The following is a 23,459-nucleotide window of genomic DNA, read 5'->3' on the forward strand; positions in this document are numbered from 1 at the left end:
GTCAACCTGTCAAGAACATTGGGTGACCACAGTTCAGCACACGGAGACCCTTTTCCAGAACTTGAGCTGATCGGGAGTACTTTGCTGGAGGATAATCTAATTGTGGAGGATAATCTAATACTATAAACTTAATCCATAAAACTGGTTTAATAGAATAAAATGACAGTGACTACGAAATTATGTTTTATCATTTGAAAATAGCTTTCCATCAGAAATGCAAGCCAGCTAAAATGTGACACTTGCTTGGTCATAAGTACTGTGCCATCATAAGTGCCTAGAGTGAGGGCGGAGTTGTTTATCATTAATTATTGAGGTATCTCTAAAGGAGCGATGTGAGGCCTTAAGACCTTGAAATCGCAATTTGAGTTGGTACAATAATCAAAGTGGCAAGGCTGCAATTATTTAGTTAATAGAATGTCGTCAGCAAAGAACAAAAGATCTTTTTATTGTCATTCCTGTTGTACCTGAACTTAAGACCTCTACAAACATGCTCTGAAATTCAGGGAATTCTTGTATTAGTTCCTCAGGTCACATTTCAGCGATGCTTATCAGAAAAATTCCAGTTAGTTAAAAAGGAAAAAAAACCCCACACACACTATTTGAGAGGCTATGCTGGTAATAGTGGAGCAGCCAGCAGCTTGTATGGGCAGATTAGGAGGAGATCTGCCTCTTGTGGTAAACTGTATGAAAATGAATGTACATTAGAACAGCTTTGATGTTATGATATAATCCATGGTATGTGATTTAAGTGTTTCTGTATATAATGCTTAAAGCGTAAATAACCTATTCAGATATCCACAACATGCAGCCTTTCCGAGCAAACCCTCTACAGATTTGGCTGCTCTCCCTCCTTCGTCTGTTGCGCCCTCCCCCTCTTTTCCTCTCTCTTTCTCTCTCGCTCTCTCTTTCTCTGTGTGAGCGTAGTCTGGGCACTGAGCCAAGTGGAGTGTGTTTTTTTGAATGAATACCTGATGCGGCTGATGAGGCTGGCTGGGGGAGGAGCTGTCAGTGGAGTACAGAGAGAGAAAGGAGAGGGGAGGGAGGGAGAGAGGCAGAGCGAAGCAAAGTAGCCAGGCAGAGAAGAAGCTGGCGGTCTGGTGGCCTTGCATAACACACATTGGAGCAGTCTCTCTCTCTCTTTCTCGCAGGACTTGGAGCTACAGCAAGTGGGGGACCTTCTTCACCATTGCATACCCATTGCAGAAAAGCAGAAAACCTACAACAAGAAGGCTAAGGTGCATTGGCAACAACAACCAGAAGAGGACTGGACTGTAAAGCAGCAGCACAAAGAGGAGACAGATCCAGGAAGAGAGTGAGAGGAGACACGTTCAACACATACACATTACGCACTCATGCACGCTCCGGGAGGCAAGAAGAATCCTTGGACATGCACTACAAGCAGTGGCTGTGGAGAAACTGGTGAGCTATTCTTAGTTCTGCTACTGGAGGAGGGGAGGAAGGGGTCCTATCTTTTGTGCTTGATTTGTGGCATAGTAGTATTTTCTGCCCCGCTACTACACTCTCTCTCCACTCTCTTAGTGTCATTCCGTAGCCCCCGGAGGCAATAGTCACAGCATCTTTCAGGAGAGACGTAGGTGCAAGGAATTTAACTGCAACACTCAAGCTTTGTGCGTGAGGTGTTTGAACCAGAGGCACATTTGAAGACGTACTTTGGGATTGATACATGATGCAGAACTCAGGAGTCATTGTAAAGAACAGCTTTAACCCGCTGCCTGCTCTTACTGTCTGCTTGGGTCTGCTACACGGTTGGTCCGCCTCTTAAAGGGACACGCACCAATGTTGTACTGAGGAAAGGCCAGTGAAACGGCTCTCAAGGGTGATAGAAACAGCCATGTACTGTATTGATTTGCTGTGTGCGTTACGCTGCGATGTTTGTCATAGGATTGAGGTTAGACTATGCCCATATGCAGGGTAGAATAAATGTACGCATGCATAGACTATTTCACCCTACCTCCCCTACTGTTCAGTGCCTCAGATTGATAATGAAGTTTTTGTTTTCTAAATTTAGCCATATGCTGTGCACTGTATCTAGAATATCGCCTTGACTGGAGCAGATTGTTTTAACACCAATGACAACAGCCTGAAGTAGACTGTTTGTATAAAGTGTTTGCATAGTAACCTAACCACAAGACTATGTGGCTTAACCAGTAATCATTTGGTTGCTTAGGTAATGTTTTATAGCTGCAGTGGAGTTATTGCCATGGCCGACTACTAGTAATGAAATAAATTAGTTAATATGATGAGCTAATAGAACAGGCTGCTTATAACTGGGGTTACCGCACCTGAATGACACCATCGTCCGAGATACACATTAGCTGTAGACATAGACCTATTTCTGTGCATTTTTTGTGTGTGTGGGAGTATGAAAGAGGAACACATGTGAGCCTGGCTCTATCATTGGCTGTTGAAAAGCATCGTTGTGAACAGAGAGTAGCCTGTCTCCTCCACTGCATGATGGGTCTCAGAGGTGACAATATACAGCCAGTGAGCGGATGCATGGGGGGTTGTGGCATGCCTCTAAATCTTATCATTACCCTTCCTTCATCAACATAGTGCTCTAGTTGCTTCTATCTAATATTATGTTAGTTTTAAAGGGCTAAGGCATGATTATGAGGTCATTGTACATTATGTCAGTGGGTTTGTCCAGGTCAAATGAGGAAAAGACAGCTCTAGAGCATTTGTTATGTAGCATTTGAACGCTTGCTGCTGCTACTAGAATCACTTGAACTGCGCACCCAGGTTGTAAGAAGTGATGTCATTACAGTGTAGACACAATATATGGTTGAGGTGGGGTTGGTGCACAGCGTAGCCAGGGCTGTGTTGCTGAACGGGGGATCTCTCGGTGCTGTGTGGAGGGGGCTATGGCGCTCCGATGCTGCAGGCTCTGCTATATGTGGGTCAGGAGAAGCAGTTCTCTATTGTTGTTGATCAATTCTCATTCCTCTTTTTCCTCAAATCCTCCATCTGTCATTTCGCATTCAGTCCTACAGCCACCTCCTTATATACTGCCTTATGTTTCAGTTTATAGGGAACAGGATAACATAATAAGAGAATCTTCATTTGTCCCACTATGAGGAAATTTCAGTTATGCAATAGCAGAGTACAACAGCAGTAGAATCAAAAATGTGCAAGATAAATCTGATACAAAAAAGACCTTAAATCATAAATCAACCGTGGTTATTATTTCCGTGCACCTGTTCAGTGCCCAGCTCATTGTTTTTGTTTTAATTAAATGAGAGCAAAAATAGACCCGTGTTAAGTTAATACAGTGACCTTGACTAAACGATCTCTTACGAGGCATTTGATGAACTGACCAAATATCGACCGTTGTGTTTTCCTCATGGACCTTTATGGACCTTTATGTCTGTAACTGCAGCCACAGGGAACCTCCACCAAATTATGTTAATTTAGACTTGTCCAAAATGATTGTTGCATTGAATAAATTGTAGATGGAGAAGAATGAATGCATGTGAGATGTGTGGTGCTTTTGGCTAATGAGCTACAAGACCCAGTGACCTGGAGATAAGCATGTATCACTCAGACACTTACAGCAACACTGTCAAGATGTTATTCAACACATTTCATAATTTCTTTAAGATATATGTAGAGTTAAGTGTATGCAGATGTATCTTTAATTACATCATCTTTTTAAGACACAGTTGAATATATATGGTCATAAAATAATAGTAATAGTAGTTTTTTACCACCTCTGTCATTAGAGCAAAAATTACAACAACAAAATGTGTGTGTTAGCTGTTTATTTAGTTTTTCTAATAGACCGGGGTGGTCTGTAACCTCTGTTAAACATTTAGTTATACTTAATTTAAAAGTTTGTATGGCCCTCTCTTCTGGCTGTATATTTTTGGCAAAAAATAGGTAGCACTTGAGTGATGTGACAAAAGTGACACAGGATACCATCTAGTGGATAAACAATGAATTACTTTGACTTTTATAATAAATGTTTGGAATAGTTTTATAAATGAAATGTTTCCTCCTTTTGGTAGAACTATGTCAAATTATTTATTTAATACAGTTGTTACAACAACAATTCTGTTTGCTGTGTTTCAGATTCTGGTTGTCTTTGTGAAGGAGACACTTTGTCCAGAGATGATTCCCCATGAAGAGACCAGAGCTCATCTTGTGAGCTGGAGTCCCTACATTGTTTTGAGTTGTAGAGCTGTGCCTGTCCATCAGTGTGCACACTAAACTTACTCTCTTCTACAAAGAAACTGGCCTGTGCATAAAACAAGTGAGTGAAGAGAACGCTATATTGTCAAAAGAGCTCACCTTAAACTTCTTCAACTTCTTTGGCAAAAATGAAATCCAACCAGGAGCGGAGTAATGGATGCCTGCCACCAAAGAAGCGTGAGATCCTGGCCCTGGAGCAGCGTCCCGTTGTCATGGCTACAACGGCACCCCCAGCAGCCACAGTGGTCGCCGAGAGTTTGCACACCGAGAACCTAGCATGGCTGGCCAGTGTCGCGAGTGAACGCTGCAAATCCAGAGACGCAGAAAGCCCCAAATGTGTTGTGTCATCTGCCTCCTCAGCCTCTCCATCCTCTTCAATCTCCACCACTGCTCTGGCTGCAGTCCCGTTAGCCTCTTTACCTACAGTTTACCCCGCCGCCCTCCCACAACAGGCTGGGGCGATCCAATTAGCCCAACTAGCACCCAATGTCCAGTTTATCAGCTCTGGGCCGTACGCTGGCTACATCTCCTCACATATTATCACTACCAATGCTAACACAGTGCCAAACAGCTCGGTGGGACAGCAGCAGCGTCCTCACTTGGATGGCTACACGACCGCAATCATCTCTTCAAACACCAAAGCAGAGCACCCATTTCAGATGGGTCTCTCCCCGACGGAGCTTACGCCTGTGACGTTGTCCAGTAGCCCACAAGTCCCCAGTCAGTACATCCATCTGGACAACCGCGCCCCACTAACTGTGAGTGGCAACACAGTCACTTCACCCACAACGCATCTCCAACTCCACCCGCACACCGCTGTTCTGCCCCAAACTCTCACCCTTGCCCCCTCTCAGCTTGTTGTCCAATATACAGATGGGAAGAAGCTAGACGGAAAGGCGATGCTGAATGGGGAGATAGAAGTGGTTAAGCACTCCAAAGCTACTAGTCAGCCAATAAACCACCAGCCTGTTCAGAGCTATGAAGCCAGACACATCCTCTTGCCCACGGATTATGGCCAAAACTCATCAGGATTGCAGACTTCCTTAGTGCTGGTCGCTCAACCTAACCATGCCGCTGATCACGAACCAAACAAGATCTCAATAGTCCAGACTGACAAGGGTGGAATTTGTTTAGGAAAACCAGTGGCCAGGACTTCCTCTTTCACTCCCCTCCCATCCTCAGAGGTGGTAAAATCTGTCACTCCGCACGCTGTTATCCAAACTACCCTCCCCCATGAGGAGATACCGGCTAACATTTACTCCAACACACAACCGCCCATCATCGGCTACATCACCAGTGGTAACCAGCATGCCGTAAGCTACCACACAGGCCTGCCCCAACATGTGGTGATCCCGAGCGGGCAGTCCCTCCTCATTCCAGTCAGTGGCTCCAATAACAGTACAGAGATGGAGGTTAGTCGTGCTGTAACTGCCCTGACAGCCACCACTACCCCGCAGATATCCACCGCCATGCCCCACGCCTATCTGGCCACGGCGCTGTCCAAGTGTGAAGCACTAGCACCAGATGGGAGCCAAGCTGGGCCCGCTGTGACCCAAGCTCCTGCGCTGCCAGCTCCACCCGCTAACCCCACCCCCTCACCCACACCTTCTCCTGCACCTGTGTCCATCCAGGCCTCTCCCTCCATCTCCTCCCCCTCCTCACCCGTGCCCCTCCCTCCCTTCTTCATGAGGGGTTCCATCATTCAGCTGGCGGACGGGGAGCTGAAGAGAGTAGAGGACTTGAAGACAGAAGACTTCATTCAAAGCGCCGAGATCAGTAGTGAGCTCAAGATCGACTCCAGTACTGTGGAGCGCATCGACAGTGGACAAACGCCCAACGCTGTGGTCATACAGTTTTCAGTGGGCGAGCTCAAAGCACAGGTAACTCATTTTGCTACACCAGTTTAAAGGATGATTAACTATTCTGCTGACCATGCCATTCTGGATTTATTTTCCACTCTGTGCACACATTTAGGACCATTGGTCCCTCAGTCCCACTTTTTATTTTGTGCTGATAAAAACAACCCAGATATTAATTAAAGGTGCACTATATAACTTTGCTGCTACCTGGCCAAGTTAGAGGTCAGACAGTAAGATTACATGATTTCAAAGTAGCTTTTTAGCAAGAAAAACAACAGTAACTGAATAAATACAAAATAAATAACTTTATTGCCACAATCAGAAATATTCTAGGCAAAACAATATCCTGCGATCTTTATTTTATTACATTTGTCTGCCCGGTGGTAGCATTTTAACCTGGTTTATGCCAGACTGATATGTCTAGCACTCTGAAATGAGTTCTGCATAAGAGTTTATGAACTCACAAATTGCAAAAATTAAACTTGCTTGCCAGGTTTGTAGAAATTGCCTATTTTTAGTGTTGTCTGTCAGCTCTTTGACTAACCATCCATTGTCCACTCCAGAGTTTACATTGTAAGAAAATGATTTGTTCTGATGACCTCCATTGTATACATTTTGACTTTTGCCCTCTGTCTGTTCTCCAGGTGTGTGTGGAGGTCCTGGTGGAATACCCCTTCTTTGTATTTGGACAGGGATGGTCTTCATGCTGCCCGGACCGGACCACTCAGCTGTTTGAACTGTCCTGTGCTAAACTGTGTGTGGGCGACGTGTGTGTGTCTCTCACCCTCCGCGGACTCAGGAACGGGACACTCCCAGAAGACGGACCCATTTTGGGTGCAAAACTCAAGAGCATGGACCTCCCTGTATCCTGCCCAAACACTGACCTTACAACAAGGAACAGTCCTGGACATGATCTAAGGGAGGAAGTGGTTCAAAATGACACAAATGGGACCCCACAGAGACCGATTGTCCGAAAAAGACGTTGGTCAGCTCCTGAACGGGACCAGACTGAAAAAGGGGAGGATGGACCACCCCCTTCTCTGCCCAAACCCTCCTTCATTCCCCATGATGTCAAAATCAGCATCGAGGGACACTCCAATACGGGAAGTGAACGCTGATGAAGTTTTTGCTTTTTTCATTTACTTTTTAGACTACTGTAATATAAACTGTATGTGAAAAGACATACAGAACACATTTTTCTTTCTTAAAAATCAAATATCAGTGGTGAAGTATACTGGTGCGACTCTAATAGAGAAATATTATATTCGAGATCAGTGCAATCAATGGGAAATGGAAGCGGAGTGAATGTCTGAGTGGATCTTGCGCTCTGGAGAAGCTATGTTAATAGTTTTATATTGTTATTCAAGTGGTGTTGTGGTTCAAACCTTACAAACCAGCTGACCAATGCAGAAAACATACTCTTAGTTCATGTTTATTTGGCTTATGAAGAGTGGAGTTTGGAGACTGCTGACTCATTTAGAATTTTTCATTTCTTGTCATTCTATGGGAGCAGCTGGTCTATGCTGTGTAATGTACGTGTGAGTGTTATATGTTGTTGTTCGCAGTTCGACAGATCAGAGGATGTAGCTTCTAGAGATAGACCAATTTATCGATATTTACAATTATGTTTAGTTTGAATTATGGGTCTGTTAGTTACCCCTTTCTGTCGACTATCAACCTAAAATCTCTTGCCTGCTTGGCCAGCCTGTCTAAAAGAAATACATGAAGGATTTTTTTTTTATGGCAGTGTTTTCTTTCAATCCATCAAAAGAGGGCGCTGTGCTAAATTTGACAACACAGGTAGTGAGACAGGGCTGTAGCGAATGCCTAAAAATCATTACTATGCTGTGACTTATTTGTCTTAATAGGCCTACTTTTCTAGTGCACTTTAAATTACTGGGATTATAATCATTTCACACTGTTTGAGGAGAAACACCATAATCAGCCATAATATTGGCTCCAAAAACAAAACAACATATCGGTTAACCTCTAGTAGCGTCCTCCAAGTAATACCACAAATCAAGAGGTATGAATGTAAGAAACAAAAGCAAGATCAGTTCTTATGAAATTGTTCAGTTTGCTAGCCAAGGACAAATTAACTTTATTTCGCCCCCTTTTTGGCCCAGGCAGGTGTAATTCAGTTGCATGCACGGTAGCCAAAACTAGACAGAGTAAAAAAAATATTGTATTAGCTGGTCTGATCGTACTGCATTAGATTGGCTTCATAGGCAAGTCTCTGTTAATTCCTGAAGTGTGTGAGATGATCATGTTGTCATTTTGTTTCTTTATTTACAGACTATAGCCTTAATAATGTTTTTTACAATAACAATCACTCCGGGTTTTAGACTTTTTAAACTACCTTCATATCCACACTCATATCCTCAACAGGGGCATGCTTTTCTCAAGTTCATGCCTGTTTAATCAGCTAACTCTTTCACTTTTTTTAAATTACAAGTAGGGTAGCGCCAAAAATCTTCTACAGTTCATACTCAGGAATAGTGTGTGCATTTGTGTGTGCATTTGTGTGTGCGTATTCTGAGCAGCAGCACTTTGTCGTTGGTGGTAGAGAGTCAAAATAAAAATGGCAGCGATGTCCCGTCTCCTCAGCTCTTAAGACTGTTTAAATTCACTTTACCACTAACTACGTCCTCCTGCGGGTCCATTTACAAGCATTATAAACCAGGACAGGGAATGTAAACATATTGGGCAAACAATTTTTTATTTTTGATGAAGGTTAGAGCTAGTTTTGAAAGAAAAAATGGAAATTTGTAGAGCTAACTAGCCAGCGTGTGTTGATATTGTACAGTGAATTGATTGTTTAAAGTGTATAGCATTACTTTGTATAGATATTCTAACCTTTATGTAGCCTATGTACTGTTTATGTGACAGTGACTTCTTCAATCATTCCATCACAATCCAGAAATCAACTCTGCACTTCTGTGTGTATTGATCTCACTATATCATGAATGTCTCTTGGGAAAATGTCCATTTAAAACCACACAATGTAAAGATATTATTAGCTCAGATATTACCCACAATCCCTTTCTCTCAAATGTGTTTTATTGTGAACCCGACTGTTTCCTGTTTGTGTGGGACTGCTCAGGCTAAACACTGCCCCGTGACTGTTCTCCTCTTAGCTCTTAGGTTGTTGTTACAATGTAAAACCAATGCCTCATCAACACGTGTTTTTCTATGTCGTAGTTAAGTTTGTTTGAAAAGTTGAAATGTGTTAAAGGGGCACTATGTAACTTTTCTGATGTGGGGTCCACCACCTGCTTTGCCTGGGATGCTCAACAGTCTGGCATTAAAGATCCTGCCTATCTTTCAGTCGTTCGATTACAATTTTTATTGCTAATATATAAAAAACATGCATTGTTACAATAAGCAGGCTTGCCTCTCCACAGATCTGATTGTAACTTGACCTAATGGCATCACTGCTTATCTCCTTGGAGAAGTTTAATGTAATTCTTTGAGATATTCAAAGGACATCTATATAAAGGCATGACGGTGGCTGACACTCCATTGGAAAAGTTACATATTATCCCTTTTCATAACCGGGCTGGGCGCTATGACGATAAAAATCTAATAATGACCTGATGCAAAAATATACTATTTTGGTGAAATTGACACATTTACCAATTTGTTGAGTGACAGGTGGATTTAACCAATCATAACGAAGTGTGAACTTTCAGGAGAAGAAACACGCTTTTCTTGCAAGGCAATATAAAAATAGGTTTCAAAAAATGTAAAAAAAAAAAAAAAAATCTAAATTCTTTGTCATATGGCCCAATCCTAGGTAAGGAAAAATTGTTTGAAGTGAAGGTTTTGCACACACCAGAATAGGAGCAGTTCATTACAAACTATTGGAAACACAGTGGTTGAAAGCTGTAAAAGTAATTCAGTTATATCTAGACTTTTAAAAGCGTTGTTCTGAGGTGGCCACTCTAAAGGAAGTGAGTGTTGGAATTGCACTTTGAATTGTGGGTAATGGAGTTTATTGTTTATTGTACAGCACGACTAATTGTAAATAGCCAAAGTCTTCCATTATAATGTTTGTACAGATCATCAAAGTGAATTGTTATCAATGTTTCTTTGACAAACTACGGCTTCACTCAAATGTTTTCTTTCACCAGCTCTACCCATCAGGGGATTTGTAATTGAGATCTGTTTATCTGATAAATCTGAAGCTTAGCATACATGTATGTTTTACCATGTAACGTACAGTATGTTGTAAGTATCAATGATGTTCACATATGTTGATGGTGTCGAGGTTTCCTAGTCAGAAACTGTTAAATCTTTACTTCAGATGTTTGGTTTTGATCAAATATATTAAAATAAAGAATATAAAGAAAGTTGTAATTATCTGTTGTTTGTTACACACAACAAAGTATCTTTAGAAGTACACACACAAAAGCTTACTACAGTTGCAGAGGTAGTATTCACCCATCCTCTAACAAGCATAATTAAAAACAAAAAAACTAAACAAAACAACTTGTCAGCAATATTTTTATTTATGTATTTATTTATTTTCGATTGATTATTATTATTATTATTTTTTTAATTAAAACAATGATTTCTGTTGTACATTAAGATTTTTAATTACATTCTTAACCAAATGAAAGGTGATATATAGTGGTGTGATGATTTGGTTCTAGATGTAGAATATTTTTATTAGTTTATTAGTGATGTTGTTTATCATTTTGTTTGATTTTTTTTTTTTTTTTTTTTTTTTTTGCTTCAGATAAAAAATACCCTTATCAAAATTAAAATAAAATTATTTTAAGTCAACTACTCATGATTATTCCGAATCATCGTTGTAGTTGTTGTTTCAAGGCTCAGTACCAAATATAACTCAAATGCTGTAGTTGTAGTAGCACTTACACGCCACAAGAGGCCACTGTTTCTCCTTCAATAACACACGTGTATGTCATAATTTTCGCCACAAGAGGGGGCTAATCTCCCCAGTAGATGATTGAAAAAACTACATGGGGAAAAAAATATTAGTGTAAATAAAAGTATGTGTGCTAGACAAGAGTTCTCCAACACCACTTTATTCTGATAAAGTTCACACAAGATATAAAACACAACTATGACTCAAGCATAAAAGAGTTTCCTTCAAATTCATTTCAGCTCTGGTTACAATCAGTCCAACACACTGATAAAATCCACATTGTCCCACAGAACGCCTCATATTAAGTTGTGCTTTTGATATGAAACATTTATGTCTAGAATCCTGGCTGCCGTGGCGATTAAACATAGACATTTGTAAAAGAGGCAAGGCAGGAATTGCATTGGACAAAACATTTTAGCAGATAAAACTCATTCATTCTCTTAAAACAATAATTTACTTTTTTGCTTTCAAACGTTACATGGTGGTGCTCAATTCAAGACCATTGTTTTTCATTTACACTAATAAAATACCACTTATATACAGAGACAAAGAAAACAACAATAAAATTATGCCAGTGTAAACAAGCTTCAGTATCAACAATATTGCACATACATTCATAAATATACATCAGCGGTGTGCCCTTTATGTTTACTATGTGGCTGCTTCTGTGTTTGGTGTATAGATCCGCTGTGGTGAGACAATGAGGACAAATTAGATCAAGAAGACGCCCAATTCAATACAAGGGAACACAAGAGCCACACATACATATATACAGAGCCTGCATACTCACTACAGTCCCATGTGCCTTGATTAGAGGTGGGAGATATAACGAAATGGAACATCGCAAGTGTTGTTCTGGATAAATGGAAAACTAGAATATCCAGAATCTATTTTTAACAGGGATGCTACTAACAATTGTTTTAGTAGTCGACGACAAGTCAGCGACAAGTTTTTAGATTAGATTCAGTTTGTTTATTTCTATAGTGCATTGAGATTTTTAACTACATTTTAACCAAATAAAGGTTGATAGATAAACACTGGATGCTTCTATATATAAAATATTTACAAATAGGTGTATGGTTCTGTTTAGCTGTCCATATAAGGTTTTTATTCTGCACTCTTCCCTTTTAATGCAAATTTTATGATGATTATTTGTGATTTGTGTTTTGATTTATTTGTATTGTGATTTTAATGTCGTTCTTATTCTGTAAAGCACTTTGAATTACTTTATGTATGACTTGTGCTATATAAATAAACTTGCTTTGTCTTGCCTTGTCTATTACAAAAAAGAATCTGGAAAATTGTTTATTATTTGAAATTTTGACTTAATAATGCTGCTGTCTTTGTTATGAAAGGTCTTATGGCATTTTGTTTTAAAGTCTGTATAGTTCAAATAACAATTACAATTATCAAAATGCAATGAATATTCCAAGAAATCGTTGTAGCCCCAATGAAAAAAAAAAAGATTAAGAGAAGCATCTCGTATAATCTTCAAAAAGGGTTTGTGATATTTCAGTACTTCATTTTAGGGTCCATTCCCATTTTGTGCAATACTTGAACCTCAACCAAAACATTAACATTAAACACATTCCTGATGCAAATATAATCTCAATATTGTTATAGATAAAGCAAAAATTATTGGGATATTCATTTTTGTCAATATCGCCCCCCTCTAGCCTTGACCTGAAGTTTTATTGCGTCTAACGGCTCCATACGCAAAACCATTTTAGCTGTAATGGTTTGCCCCCACAACAGCCCTTTGTATCCGGTTCAGTTCGGCTGCTTCGTCAGAATAGACAGATTATCAAATGGAGCTCCATGTCCAGACTTTGTTCATTGGTGCAACAGCCCTCCGATTGTTAGAGGACTTCACGCAAACCCAAACACCTGCTGATTAGCGTCAACAGATTTAAGTTTCACAGAAGGTGCACGTTTTCTTCCCAAATTATTGTCTGTATTTGAGAAGTAAAGTCTTAGGCATCCCCCGTGTGATCAGAGGTGAGCTGCTCCTGGTCGGAAACATCGTCATTGGCTGGTGGTCGCGCTCGGTCAAAGAAACCACACTACAGATGTAAAAAGATGTTTAAAAAGTTTTGTATAAGAATTAAAAGGACGATATTTATATACAGCAGGAGTCTTACCTTCCACATTGCCAACGTTAGCATTGCAAACACTAGCAGCCCCAACAAAATGGCAAGGATGATAACCCAAAGTGGAACCGCAAAGGACACATCTGGAGTGCCCCATAATACATGAGTACCCATCTAGACACAAAGAAAAAAGAATAACACAAAGTTTGATGAAGCCAAAAGTTCAAAGTTGTTAGGTTCAGGTTCAAAGTTAGAAGGTTCAGATTTTTTTTTAAACTGACAAAATCATAGTCTTTGTATCAGTTTTTGTCTAATTCGGATAAACGATCCATTGGTATCTATGAAAACGTATACCTTTTGCACTCAATTTCAGAAAATTTTACTGTTCTCCATCTCAAGTTTTAAACCATGGGCTTATTAGAACGTTGAAACATCAAGTGAACGCAACCTATACCCAGACATTAACTGATACTATAAATAGTATTGGAACTAGACACTCAACTGAACAAGTATTTATACAGAAATAAAATCATTAAGAGGACAACATTGGATCTTTCCTGAATAGCTTTAGAACAGTCTTCAGCTTTACTCTAACCATAATTATTCTGTGTGGAAAATGTCTAAACAACAGTGTTTTTGATTATCATTGTGGTATCAACATTTATACTGAATATCAGGCCTTCTGTTTAGTATAACAAAATTGAATAAAAATGTGACAGCACTACCCAAACTACACTTGTGGCAGGCAGACTTGGCCTGAGCCAGTAACAGACTAAGTGGCATTGTTCCTGATCAGTTTCTTCTTCTTCTTATTATCCCCCCAAAGAAACAACTGTATTTTTGACCCCTTGAACATCGATGGAAAGTCTCACATGGGGGTATAGGATCGACAACCCTAGCAAATGCCAGATGCATACCAATTCAACAACGCAACCACAAATTGGACCCCATTAAGAGTGGCAACAGGCTAATTCTGGAGTCAGCTCATGAAATTCAGATCCTAAGGTTGAATTGGAGCGCTGCCCTATGATGAACAGGACGGCGGCCATATTGGATCAGTCTGTTGTCACTTTTACCTATCTAGTTTTTGATTATTTATTCACATATTCATTGATTTATCTCTGTGATCTTACCGAGGTAGAGTGCTGAGGTAGAGACGTGGGCTGGACGCGGTACGGCATAGCAGTGACCAAGAAGGACACGGTGGAGTTGAGAATGTAGGGGTCATTATGTCGCTGTAAACACAACAGTTGGTGGTTAAATGCTGCATTGAAAACACATGTTATTTACAAAGAGTAATTGAGTGCATACACGGGCCAAGATTTTCATTTGAGACTGGAAACTAGTTAAGTGAATGAGTGATCTACTATTCAAATGTAAAAAGTATGAAGCCCTAAAGAAACACACAGCAGACAAAGGCCAGAGATAACATTTGTGTAACATTTGTCATCCAAGTCATTTAAGACAACAGACCCCTTCCTTTGCTGTGGATTTATTTCAGAACTTTATTTTGTTCTAAAATATTTCACTGCATAACAGGGATACATGGTTAAAATTACTTGAATTTAGAATATTAATTGTTTCAAATAGGCTAGTTTTTTTTGGACCATTACCATAACCAATAATTCGATTTTAATTTAAGTGATAAATCTTTATTTCGATGTTACAGCAGAACAAACAGAAAGTGGTACAGGGATTAGTGCAGTCAGTACTATTTGAATCTAAGATTGACTCATACAAATGAAAGATTGATACTTGAAATGGAGTGGGAAGAAGTAAGTCTTATTTTAACCCACCCAAGCATTTAAAGGAAAGATGGATTCATATCGTACTTTATAAGCTTTCCAAATGGCTATAGTGAGCCATTATTCACTCACCCCTTAGTGTACTGGGACTTAATACTGAAAATGTGGCTTTTCCGAACCACCACCGATCAGTCACACACCACCAGACAAACGGATGATGATGGATGAAGTGTCTTGCCCAAGTACATCAATAATCATATGCATAGTGGGGATTGAACTGTCAACCCTCAAAGTTAAAAGACTGCCTAAATATTTTATCCCTCCTACTACTATTTCAAGATTTTGTTTTTAAATTATGGCAATTTGATTTATTTTAATATCGATTTGTTTGCATTTTTAGCACATTATCCACCAATGGAATACAATCTTCATTATGTTTTAGGTGCAATTTTTGACTTACAAAACTGACTAACTGTAAATTGTGAACTAGTACAAACACCCAAAACAATATAAATACTCATAGTCATTTAGCTAATATTCCTTTTTAGAGAATAATTTGTATGTAATTAAACACAGTCTGGCACTGACCTGTAGAAATGTGTCTGCCCACATTCGGGAGCGGACTTTGACCACCGCGCTCTGTCCTCTGTCCAGTCTCCCCACCACACACTGGATCCTCAGGCAGGAGATGTTTGTGCAGTTCTGAAGAAAATAGGGGACAGAAATGGATATAGAGAATACACTTAAGCATTTGGCAGGGTTTCAGATGACATCACAACATTCACTGGCCAATAATATTCAATACAGACAGGGGGCAGCTAAAATGAATCCTATTAAAATTCAGTGTTGTAATGCAGAGGGTTCTTGGGTCTAGTCACTAATAGAAATGATCAGGTTCATCATTTGTGAATTGACCTATTAGATATTTCTTATGAGAATACAATGTTATGAACGGATGTGCACTATTAAGTTAAGTTAAGTTAGTTCTTGCTCAAAAGGGAGTGACAATTGTCCCTATTGCCTGTGTAATCCCTCAGTTGTCCAACTATGATCGATAGCAAAAAAGAAATTCAATTCTGTCAACTGGACCAAAGTTTTAGAGTGAAGGTGTTTTGCTGCTTGGTCTCTTAAATGTTTCCTTTCTCATCCCTGTTCCACCATATTCTTAGGTGCTACTTGATGTGAAAAGTTTGAGAACAACTGGTAAATGATAAAAAACATACCAGAGTTTTGCCAGTGTAACTGTGAGTTGTGGAGATGGCCCGTTTGCCGCGGTGGTGGGGGGCGCTGGTGTTCCTCAGAAATCCCAGAAGTTCAGGTGTGTCCTGAGCAGTGGAGATCTAGAGGCAAAATATGGATTTCTTTAGGATCAAATGATTATACACATATCATTACTGATGCATGAGTAATTCTTACATTTGTTATACTTGTAGATTTACTATTTTTAGTTTAACTGGGGAGGGGGGCTGGATACTTGACCATCTTGCAGCTCTTGTTTTTACAGGCTTTAACTGGACGTGCTGGTGGTTTACTGTTGATGTCTGTGAAAGATGTGGCATCTCTCAGGTAAAACCTCTACCTGTCTGTCTGTTTTATTGTGAATCTTTGAAATTTGTGCTACATACAAATGTCTTTTTGTATCTTAACACAGGCGAACCTGAACAACATTGTTACTAAAGTTCAAAGTTTCAGTTCATCCTTCTGGAAAACCTGCGGCAGAGGAAGAGAACTGTTTTTGAACGACATGAGCCATTGTACAACATTGAGCATCTCTAGACTGAGGCACTTGCAGCATTTGAGGACTTCCTACATCCTTTTGTCGCCTTGTCCACAGCCGACATGCAAGAACAAACTATCAGAGAACTTTTGATTCACTTGTTCCAAAAGAGGTCGTCATATCACAAAGACTGTGTCGAGTTAAACGCGGTGGTTCAAGGGTATTTGAAGTTAAGAGAAGCCCAGCAAAGATTTTCTTAAAAGTGTCCTCATGATTACTAATGGACTTAGTAGAAGGAGCAAACTTGAACATTTTTCTGCTTCTCATCTCATACAGCAAACCCTGCAGGATATAATGCACGTCATGCTTGAGGGTGTCACACTCTATGAGCTTAAATGTGTTGAACCACCTTATTTTGTCTGGAGATATTGAATTGGACTCTATAAATTCAGGTACACAAGTTTTCTCTTGTTCCCCTGTAGATCCAAGGCACAAGCCCCATCACTGTTACCACTTTCTCCTCAAGTGATAACAAACGTAACCAGCTTTCTGGGCAGATGCTGAAATTTTTACAAATATTCCTCTTTATTGTGAAACTGTGATTTTACCTCATACCACTCTGATGTTCAACACCAAGACGTATGCTCCAGAAATCTTACTGATGTATTATTGTATGAAAATGTTTAAAGAGGTCTGCCATAAAGAGACTTAAGATATTTGTATCTACTTTTTAAGTGTGTTTGTATAAATATTTGATAAATCCAGGTGTATAGAGTGTAGATGTCTATTGGTCTGTTGACTACTTTGTATTTACAGATGAACAACCACTGAGGTAAAAAGTCCCTTGGAATTAATGCTAATAGTATAAGCAATTATAGGGTTGTTGTGATCTTTCTGAGATGTTCAGATGCAGGTTAAATGACTTGATGATAAAATACCTTAAAACAAGTACATATCTAAATAAGATGGATCGCGATGGAATATCTTGAAACAAGTTAAGTAAAAAAATCTTAAAATTGATCTTTTAAGATTAAGCTGTTTAATTTAAGTTAGTTGAACTATGCTAAATAATCCTGTACAACCGGGCCCCCAATAACCAGGTCCTGTACAACCGGGCCCCCAATAACCAGGTCCTGTATAACCTGGCCCCCAACACCCAGGCCAACAACAACCAGGCCCACAGCAAACTGGCCCCCAACACCCAGGTCCTGTACAACCTGGCTCCCAACAACCAGGCCCACAGCAACCAGGCGAACAGCAACCAGGTCCTGTCCGACCTGGCCCCCATCAACCAGATCCTGCTCAACCTGGCCCCCAACAACCAGGCCAACAGCAACTAGGCCCACAGCAACCAGGTCCTGTACAACCGGGCCCCGAATAACCAGGCCATGAACAACCAGGTCCATTCTGTTTAGACCTTTAGACAGCTTTTTATGCTGTCACCACAATAAGCATTTAAATCCAAATTATTATTTTTTTATAATTTATTTTGCTAATATTTTGTAATATCTAATCATTCAATCATTCTATTCATTCAATCATCAACAATTATTGTTTTAATTTTACTTAATGAAAAAAAGTCAATATTTTTAAAATATATATATATTTTTTTACATTTTTCTACGTTTATTTAATAAACAATTTTCTATTGAAAATATGTGTCAGCTTTTTCTTTAATATGTGTGTGGTATTAAGTATGAATTGTATATTCGGGTAAAAGTAACTAACCATGTTATTTATTTAAGCCCTTATTGGTAATGCAGTTTAAATAAGTGGCAGGTTCTGGTGCACCCAAATAAAAATCTTGAGTGCACCTGTGTACCCAGCTCAGATCATGAGTCTGGAGCCTGTAGAGTGTGAACAGTTCATCCTGTGGGGCCCTGTCACACTCTCTGTTCCTTTGTATTTCTTTGTGCCCAGATTTTAGGTTGTGCTTTTTAAAAAAAGTTTAATAAATGAAAATGTGACAGCATTCGATGTCTCCATAGGATTACATGACATATCACATCTGTCACATGATTAATCCAAGATGGTGGACGTCTGTGAGACATGGACATTCAAATTGTCTATAACCCTCAGGCGCTGACTGATGTGGATGGATGTGAAATCTTTAACTTTACACCATGTAGTGTTTGTCACAGTCACATTTAGACTTTGTCACGTGTGCTTTTCATGGTCACTTCATATGTGCTGTTTTTACACACAGTGATTAGAGCCTCTCAGGGTGTTTATCTCATGTCTAAAGATACGTACAAACTTGCCATTTGTTTAGTAAAAGTCTTCATTTATTACTGTAGAACTATCCTTCACGTGGCCTGGGAGAATGAGCCTGGGAGGATGTGTCTCAGATCAGAGGTTTGAAAGACTTCTGCTTCTAAGATACAACCACTGGTTCAATCGTTAGGATGGATAGATCGATAAATAAAGGAATAGATAAGTGTTAGAAGGGATTGTGTGAATCTTTTAATGAATGTTCAAGAGTTGGATAAAGTTCAGTTTATGTTGAAATAAGAGTGATTAATATTTGAATACTGGACAGAGAATTACAGTGTGTGGCCAGAGAAGGCTTAAAGTTTTTTAATTTTTTACCTGGTTTACATTTGAATGCCTTAGTTTTGCAATACATTGCGATAAATTTTTTCAGTATTATACCGAAAGCACTTTTAATTAATTTCAATGAAGAAAATACTTTATATATATATATACAGTTATATATATATATATATATATATATATATATATATATATATATATATATATATATTTATTTATTTTTGATACATTCTATAATTTACTTGTAAACAAATGCAATATAATCGCAATCTCTTAAAGTGAAATAAATGTTAAAGATTCACATCTGTTAACATAATAAGTAATGGCATAGTTACTTTGCTTAGTAACTAGTTACTTCTCCCAAAAAGTAACTGAGTTACTAACTCAGTTACTTTTTGGGAGAAGTAACTTGTAACTATAACTAATTACATTTTTGAAGATGCCCAACACTGGTTATTTTTAAACTTTATTAATGTAACTCAGCTGTTAAGGCCCTGTAAATGAGCAACTAGGATCGCCACACGTAAAAATTTTAAATAAAGATTGAAACCATTTAAAGCTGACCTTTAACTTACTCCTTAGTCATTACATCTCACTTAGGACATAATTGCGTCCTCTTTTTTTCCATGTTTTCTTCTTAAATGCTCTCTGGAAACTACAGTATATAATGTTCGCTATTAGGCTTGTTCTTATTCTGACTCTAAAACCAACTGGCAAAGGCCTGGGCAGCAGTTGGAACAATCAATGAGCCGCTAATGGATAAACCAGGGGTAAGGTAATAAATATCTTTCAATCAGAGGTTTTGGCAAGAGTGAAGGTTAGATTAGTGGTCAGATGTCTTAATGATGTGAAAAATGATTGGTCACATTATCTAAACTGCAGCCTTACAATGCTAAAGATAGTGTTGTGAAAGCAGGTCTGTTCAAATGAGTTGGTAGATATGTTTTTACCTGGAGGCCGAGGGGGTTGAGGCTGGTATTTGTCCGGCAGCTAATTGGTCCGTCAGTTTGAATCTCCATAGCATATAACAGGTTCTCATCGCGGAAACGGGCTGGCCAGCCAACCTGCAGCTCAGCCTCCTGAATACTGCTGGGACCCCAGTTATGCAGCTGCACAAAAGAAAAACAGAGACAAAAAATAAATCAGTTACACATTGGTTTGATACATACAATATACAGACACAATGAGCTGATTAAATATGAGAAGGGGCCACCAACCAAATGTCCTTTAGGGCCACTTGCCCAGGCCTCCGACTCATTTGATATTCCCTCAGTATCACAATAAATGAAAGAACTTTACTTCTAAATAAGAAAACGCCATCAAAATAGTATCTAATTGTCAAATCAATTTTCTCTGACAAAGCATTCCCCCCTTTCACATTAATGCACTAGTCCAAGGGTGCACACTGAGTGGGAGGGGGCGCTGTTGCTCCTGGAGCAGTTTCAAAGATGTTTACAAAATGTGCAGGCATCAAACGATATAACTCTTCCAACTAAACTGTTTCTTGCTCTTTGGAGACACATGAGGATGCCTGTGTGGTGAGGTAGGCAAAAGTGTCTCTGCAGTGCAGTGCAGAGCAAATGAATTGAATGCGTATAAATACCCATGTTCGTATTCGTATATTAAATGACCTGCGCAGACAAAATATCATCGTTTGTGCATATTAATGGTCTGAACCTACGTAATAACTGGATCGGGAGACAGGGAGAGGATGAGCTGCCAAACCTTACACACAGAAAAGTAGTCCCATGTAAAAAATAAGTCTAGACTGAAACCATCACTTAAGACACTTATAAATAATTTCTTGGTCAGTGTGTACTCGTTGATATTCTCTCTTTCTCTGTGCATAAGCAGAGCAGGGCAGACACACACACACAGTCCTACTGAGACTCCTCTGTGTAAATGAAGGAGGAAATGGAGGAACAAATGCAAAAGCACATTTAAAAAGTTTAGTGCAAGTTCAAACTGCTTTTGGGTGTATTCATGATTCCTGATTTATAAAGACTTGAGAGAACCCAATGAGGATCTTTCCCCACTTGAAAGATACAATATTTTGATTTGAATTGGTTAGTTACTATGACCACAGATGACAGTTGCCACCACTTGAAACCCATGATTTGATGCCTATGAAATTTACCCATGTGCATCTGTAACAAGGTCTTATGTGCTCAAATGTGCACAAAATCTCCTTCTCCAGTTTAGGGTGAAAACATAATAACCACTTATTTCATATATAGGAGGAGCACCCTCTTATACAGCCTAGTGTTCCTTGTTCTATTGCAGAGCTACTTCTACGTCTACATTCTTTATTAAGTGCACCAAATTTAACTTGATTTTCAAATTTTGATCTGTCTGCTGAAAAGAGAGAAAAACACCCTGACCCTGATTTGAACATTTAAAAATTATTAGGTTACTCATTTTACCAAATCAGCCCTGGTTCTCTAAACTTCAAATAAGACCCTAAATTCAAGTTTTCAGTCAACACTAGTTAAGATAAAGAGAGAAGTGTGCACCTCAAAACAATGGGGAAAACTACACTGAAGTTAAAAACTTGAATTCACCTACAGCCCCCAGATCGCTAACTCCGCCACTGGCAATATAAACATACAGAAATATATATGTAACAATACAAAACTGCCAAATTTACTAAAACAAATGGTGATGGCGTGTTAATGTATTTGTTTTTCTTTTCTTCCTTCAGTTGTTGTTGCATTGCATTTCCTTGCACATACAAAATGAGATCAGTCTATAGGAAATGAATGCAAGTCAGTGAGGTTTTCCTACAAAGCATGGACAGTAACCTTAACCAGAATTACTTTTTGCCTAACCTTAACCTTAACTATAACCTAAAACAGTATCTTTATTAAACTATCAACACAGCAACACTAAACCATATTACTGAAATAATATGAGAAACTGAGGGCAACGGTAGCTCGGTTGGTAGTGTTTGTTCGCTGATCCGAAATGTGGCGGTCCAAATTCTGCTCTCAACATAAAAAAAAATAAATAAAAAAAAACATTGGTAGAGAGGTCAGATCCACTGACCCACAGGTTGGTGGTTCAATTCCAGCTCTCACAAATGAATACTGTTGTCATGTCCTTGGGCAAGACACTAAACCCATCCTGTCCTCAGTGTACAGAGACACTGTATGAATGTGTGTGCGTGTCTGAATGGGTGAGTGATTCCTTGATGTAAAGCGATTTCAGTGCCTTGAAGGTGAAAATGTGCTAAATAAAAATGTGACCATTTACCATTTTCTGGTAAATGGTCCCTATGAAGTAACTTTGTATTTAGATTTCAGTCCCCATAATGTGATGAATACCATGCGAACACAGCTATACACAAACCAGAACAGTGCAGCTTAATCACTAATATTTATTACTTCTATTTTCTCTCCAGCTAACACCATCTTACACACTTCCTCACTTCAATAAAGAAATTAATGGAGACAAAACATGGTGAGAATGTCAGTTTTGATTTTCTCTTTGTCTTTATTGGCGCTGTTTTTAGTGACCCACCTGCGATGGGGTTAAACTGATCCTAATGCAGTCGTCTTCCACTGAGGATTGAAACAAGAGACGATCTAAACCTCCTCCTTCACCTGCTCATCAGAGGGGATAAAAGAAAGATGGGCCTAAATGAACCATCAATTCAATAAATCCTCTTTGCGGGTTCTCACTGTCTGTTACACGCTGCACTTATAGACATGGTCATTAGCGTTAAAACAGGACTGAAGTGCCGAGGGGCAGGAATTCTGTGAGTGCAAAAACAGCGTCCGCTCTAACTAGAAGCAGCTGCCAACTGGAAAAAGTTCTGCAAATGAAAATCATTATCAGCTGGAGGACAGGCCAGACACCACTGCACTCTGGTCCAATGAGCCAGTAGTCCTTTAAAAGCACAAGAAATCACATGCACACTTATGACGCCTATTGTAAACTGTCGCCAACCCGTCTGCCCTCCTATCTATTTGACTGTACCCCGCGTTGACCTTGAAGAGGACATATTAAGTGTTATTGGGGCATTTACTACTTAATCGACAACATGTGTAGATCATTATTTTACATTTTGTTCACTGTAAGTAGCCATATTGATCTAAAACAGCTTAATAATAGATCCATTCACTTCCTGTTCAAAACTGTAGAGTTGACATGCCTTGCCTGTTCATAACTGTGAAAAGAAGTTATGGCATATTTGAACCCTATGTATGAGACTGAATTTTGTGAATAAGTATGTAAGTAAGCAAGTACAAAACAATGGGTGGAGATATGGGGTAGGTGAAAACAGAAATTTTCAGAGCACTCAAGCCTCAAATGCAACAATAATGTCTAATGCCTTTTTTATTCTGTTGATGTCTTTCTTATTCTGTAAAGCACTTTGAATTACTTTGTGTTCAA

At 39.2% G+C, this 23,459-nt stretch overlaps 2 protein-coding genes across 2 annotated transcripts in view; one reads left to right on the forward strand and one right to left on the reverse strand.

Moving 5' to 3' along the window:
- Nucleotides 1-862: 862 nt before the first annotated feature.
- On the forward strand, nucleotides 863-10,420 carry LOC117383207 (ataxin-1-like). Its single transcript, XM_033980301.2, has 3 exons — nucleotides 863-1,419; nucleotides 4,090-6,089; nucleotides 6,713-10,420. Exons 2-3 carry the CDS (start codon nucleotides 4,338-4,340, stop codon nucleotides 7,184-7,186), a joined length of 2,226 nt encoding a protein of 741 aa, XP_033836192.1. The 5' UTR covers nucleotides 863-1,419; nucleotides 4,090-4,337; the 3' UTR covers nucleotides 7,187-10,420.
- Nucleotides 10,421-11,105: 685 nt separating this feature from the next.
- The window catches only part of itga8 (integrin, alpha 8), a 69,678-nt gene continuing 57,324 nt past the window's right edge, over nucleotides 11,106-23,459 (reverse strand). The window contains exons 25-30 of the mRNA XM_033980304.2: nucleotides 20,015-20,173; nucleotides 16,018-16,134; nucleotides 15,383-15,496; nucleotides 14,183-14,284; nucleotides 13,101-13,223; nucleotides 11,106-13,022 (exon numbers count right to left, since the gene is read on the reverse strand). Coding sequence (XP_033836195.1) covers nucleotides 12,933-13,022; nucleotides 13,101-13,223; nucleotides 14,183-14,284; nucleotides 15,383-15,496; nucleotides 16,018-16,134; nucleotides 20,015-20,173 — 705 coding nt within the window. The 3' untranslated portion in view covers nucleotides 11,106-12,932. The remainder of the gene's footprint in view (nucleotides 13,023-13,100; nucleotides 13,224-14,182; nucleotides 14,285-15,382; nucleotides 15,497-16,017; nucleotides 16,135-20,014; nucleotides 20,174-23,459) is intronic.

Source organism: Periophthalmus magnuspinnatus, chromosome 16 (assembly GCF_009829125.3).
Source record: "Periophthalmus magnuspinnatus isolate fPerMag1 chromosome 16, fPerMag1.2.pri, whole genome shotgun sequence".
NCBI classification, from domain to species: domain Eukaryota; kingdom Metazoa; phylum Chordata; class Actinopteri; order Gobiiformes; family Gobiidae; genus Periophthalmus; species Periophthalmus magnuspinnatus.

Bases quoted from the DNA above. Each gene is read 5' to 3' on its own strand.
- LOC117383207 (XM_033980301.2), top strand. From the start codon at position 4,338: ATGAAATCCAACCAGGAGCGGAGTAATGGATGCCTGCCACCAAAGAAG. The intron at 6,090-6,712 runs GTAACTCATTTT...TCTGTTCTCCAG, and splicing joins TGGGCGAGCTCAAAGCACAG to GTGTGTGTGGAGGTCCTGGT.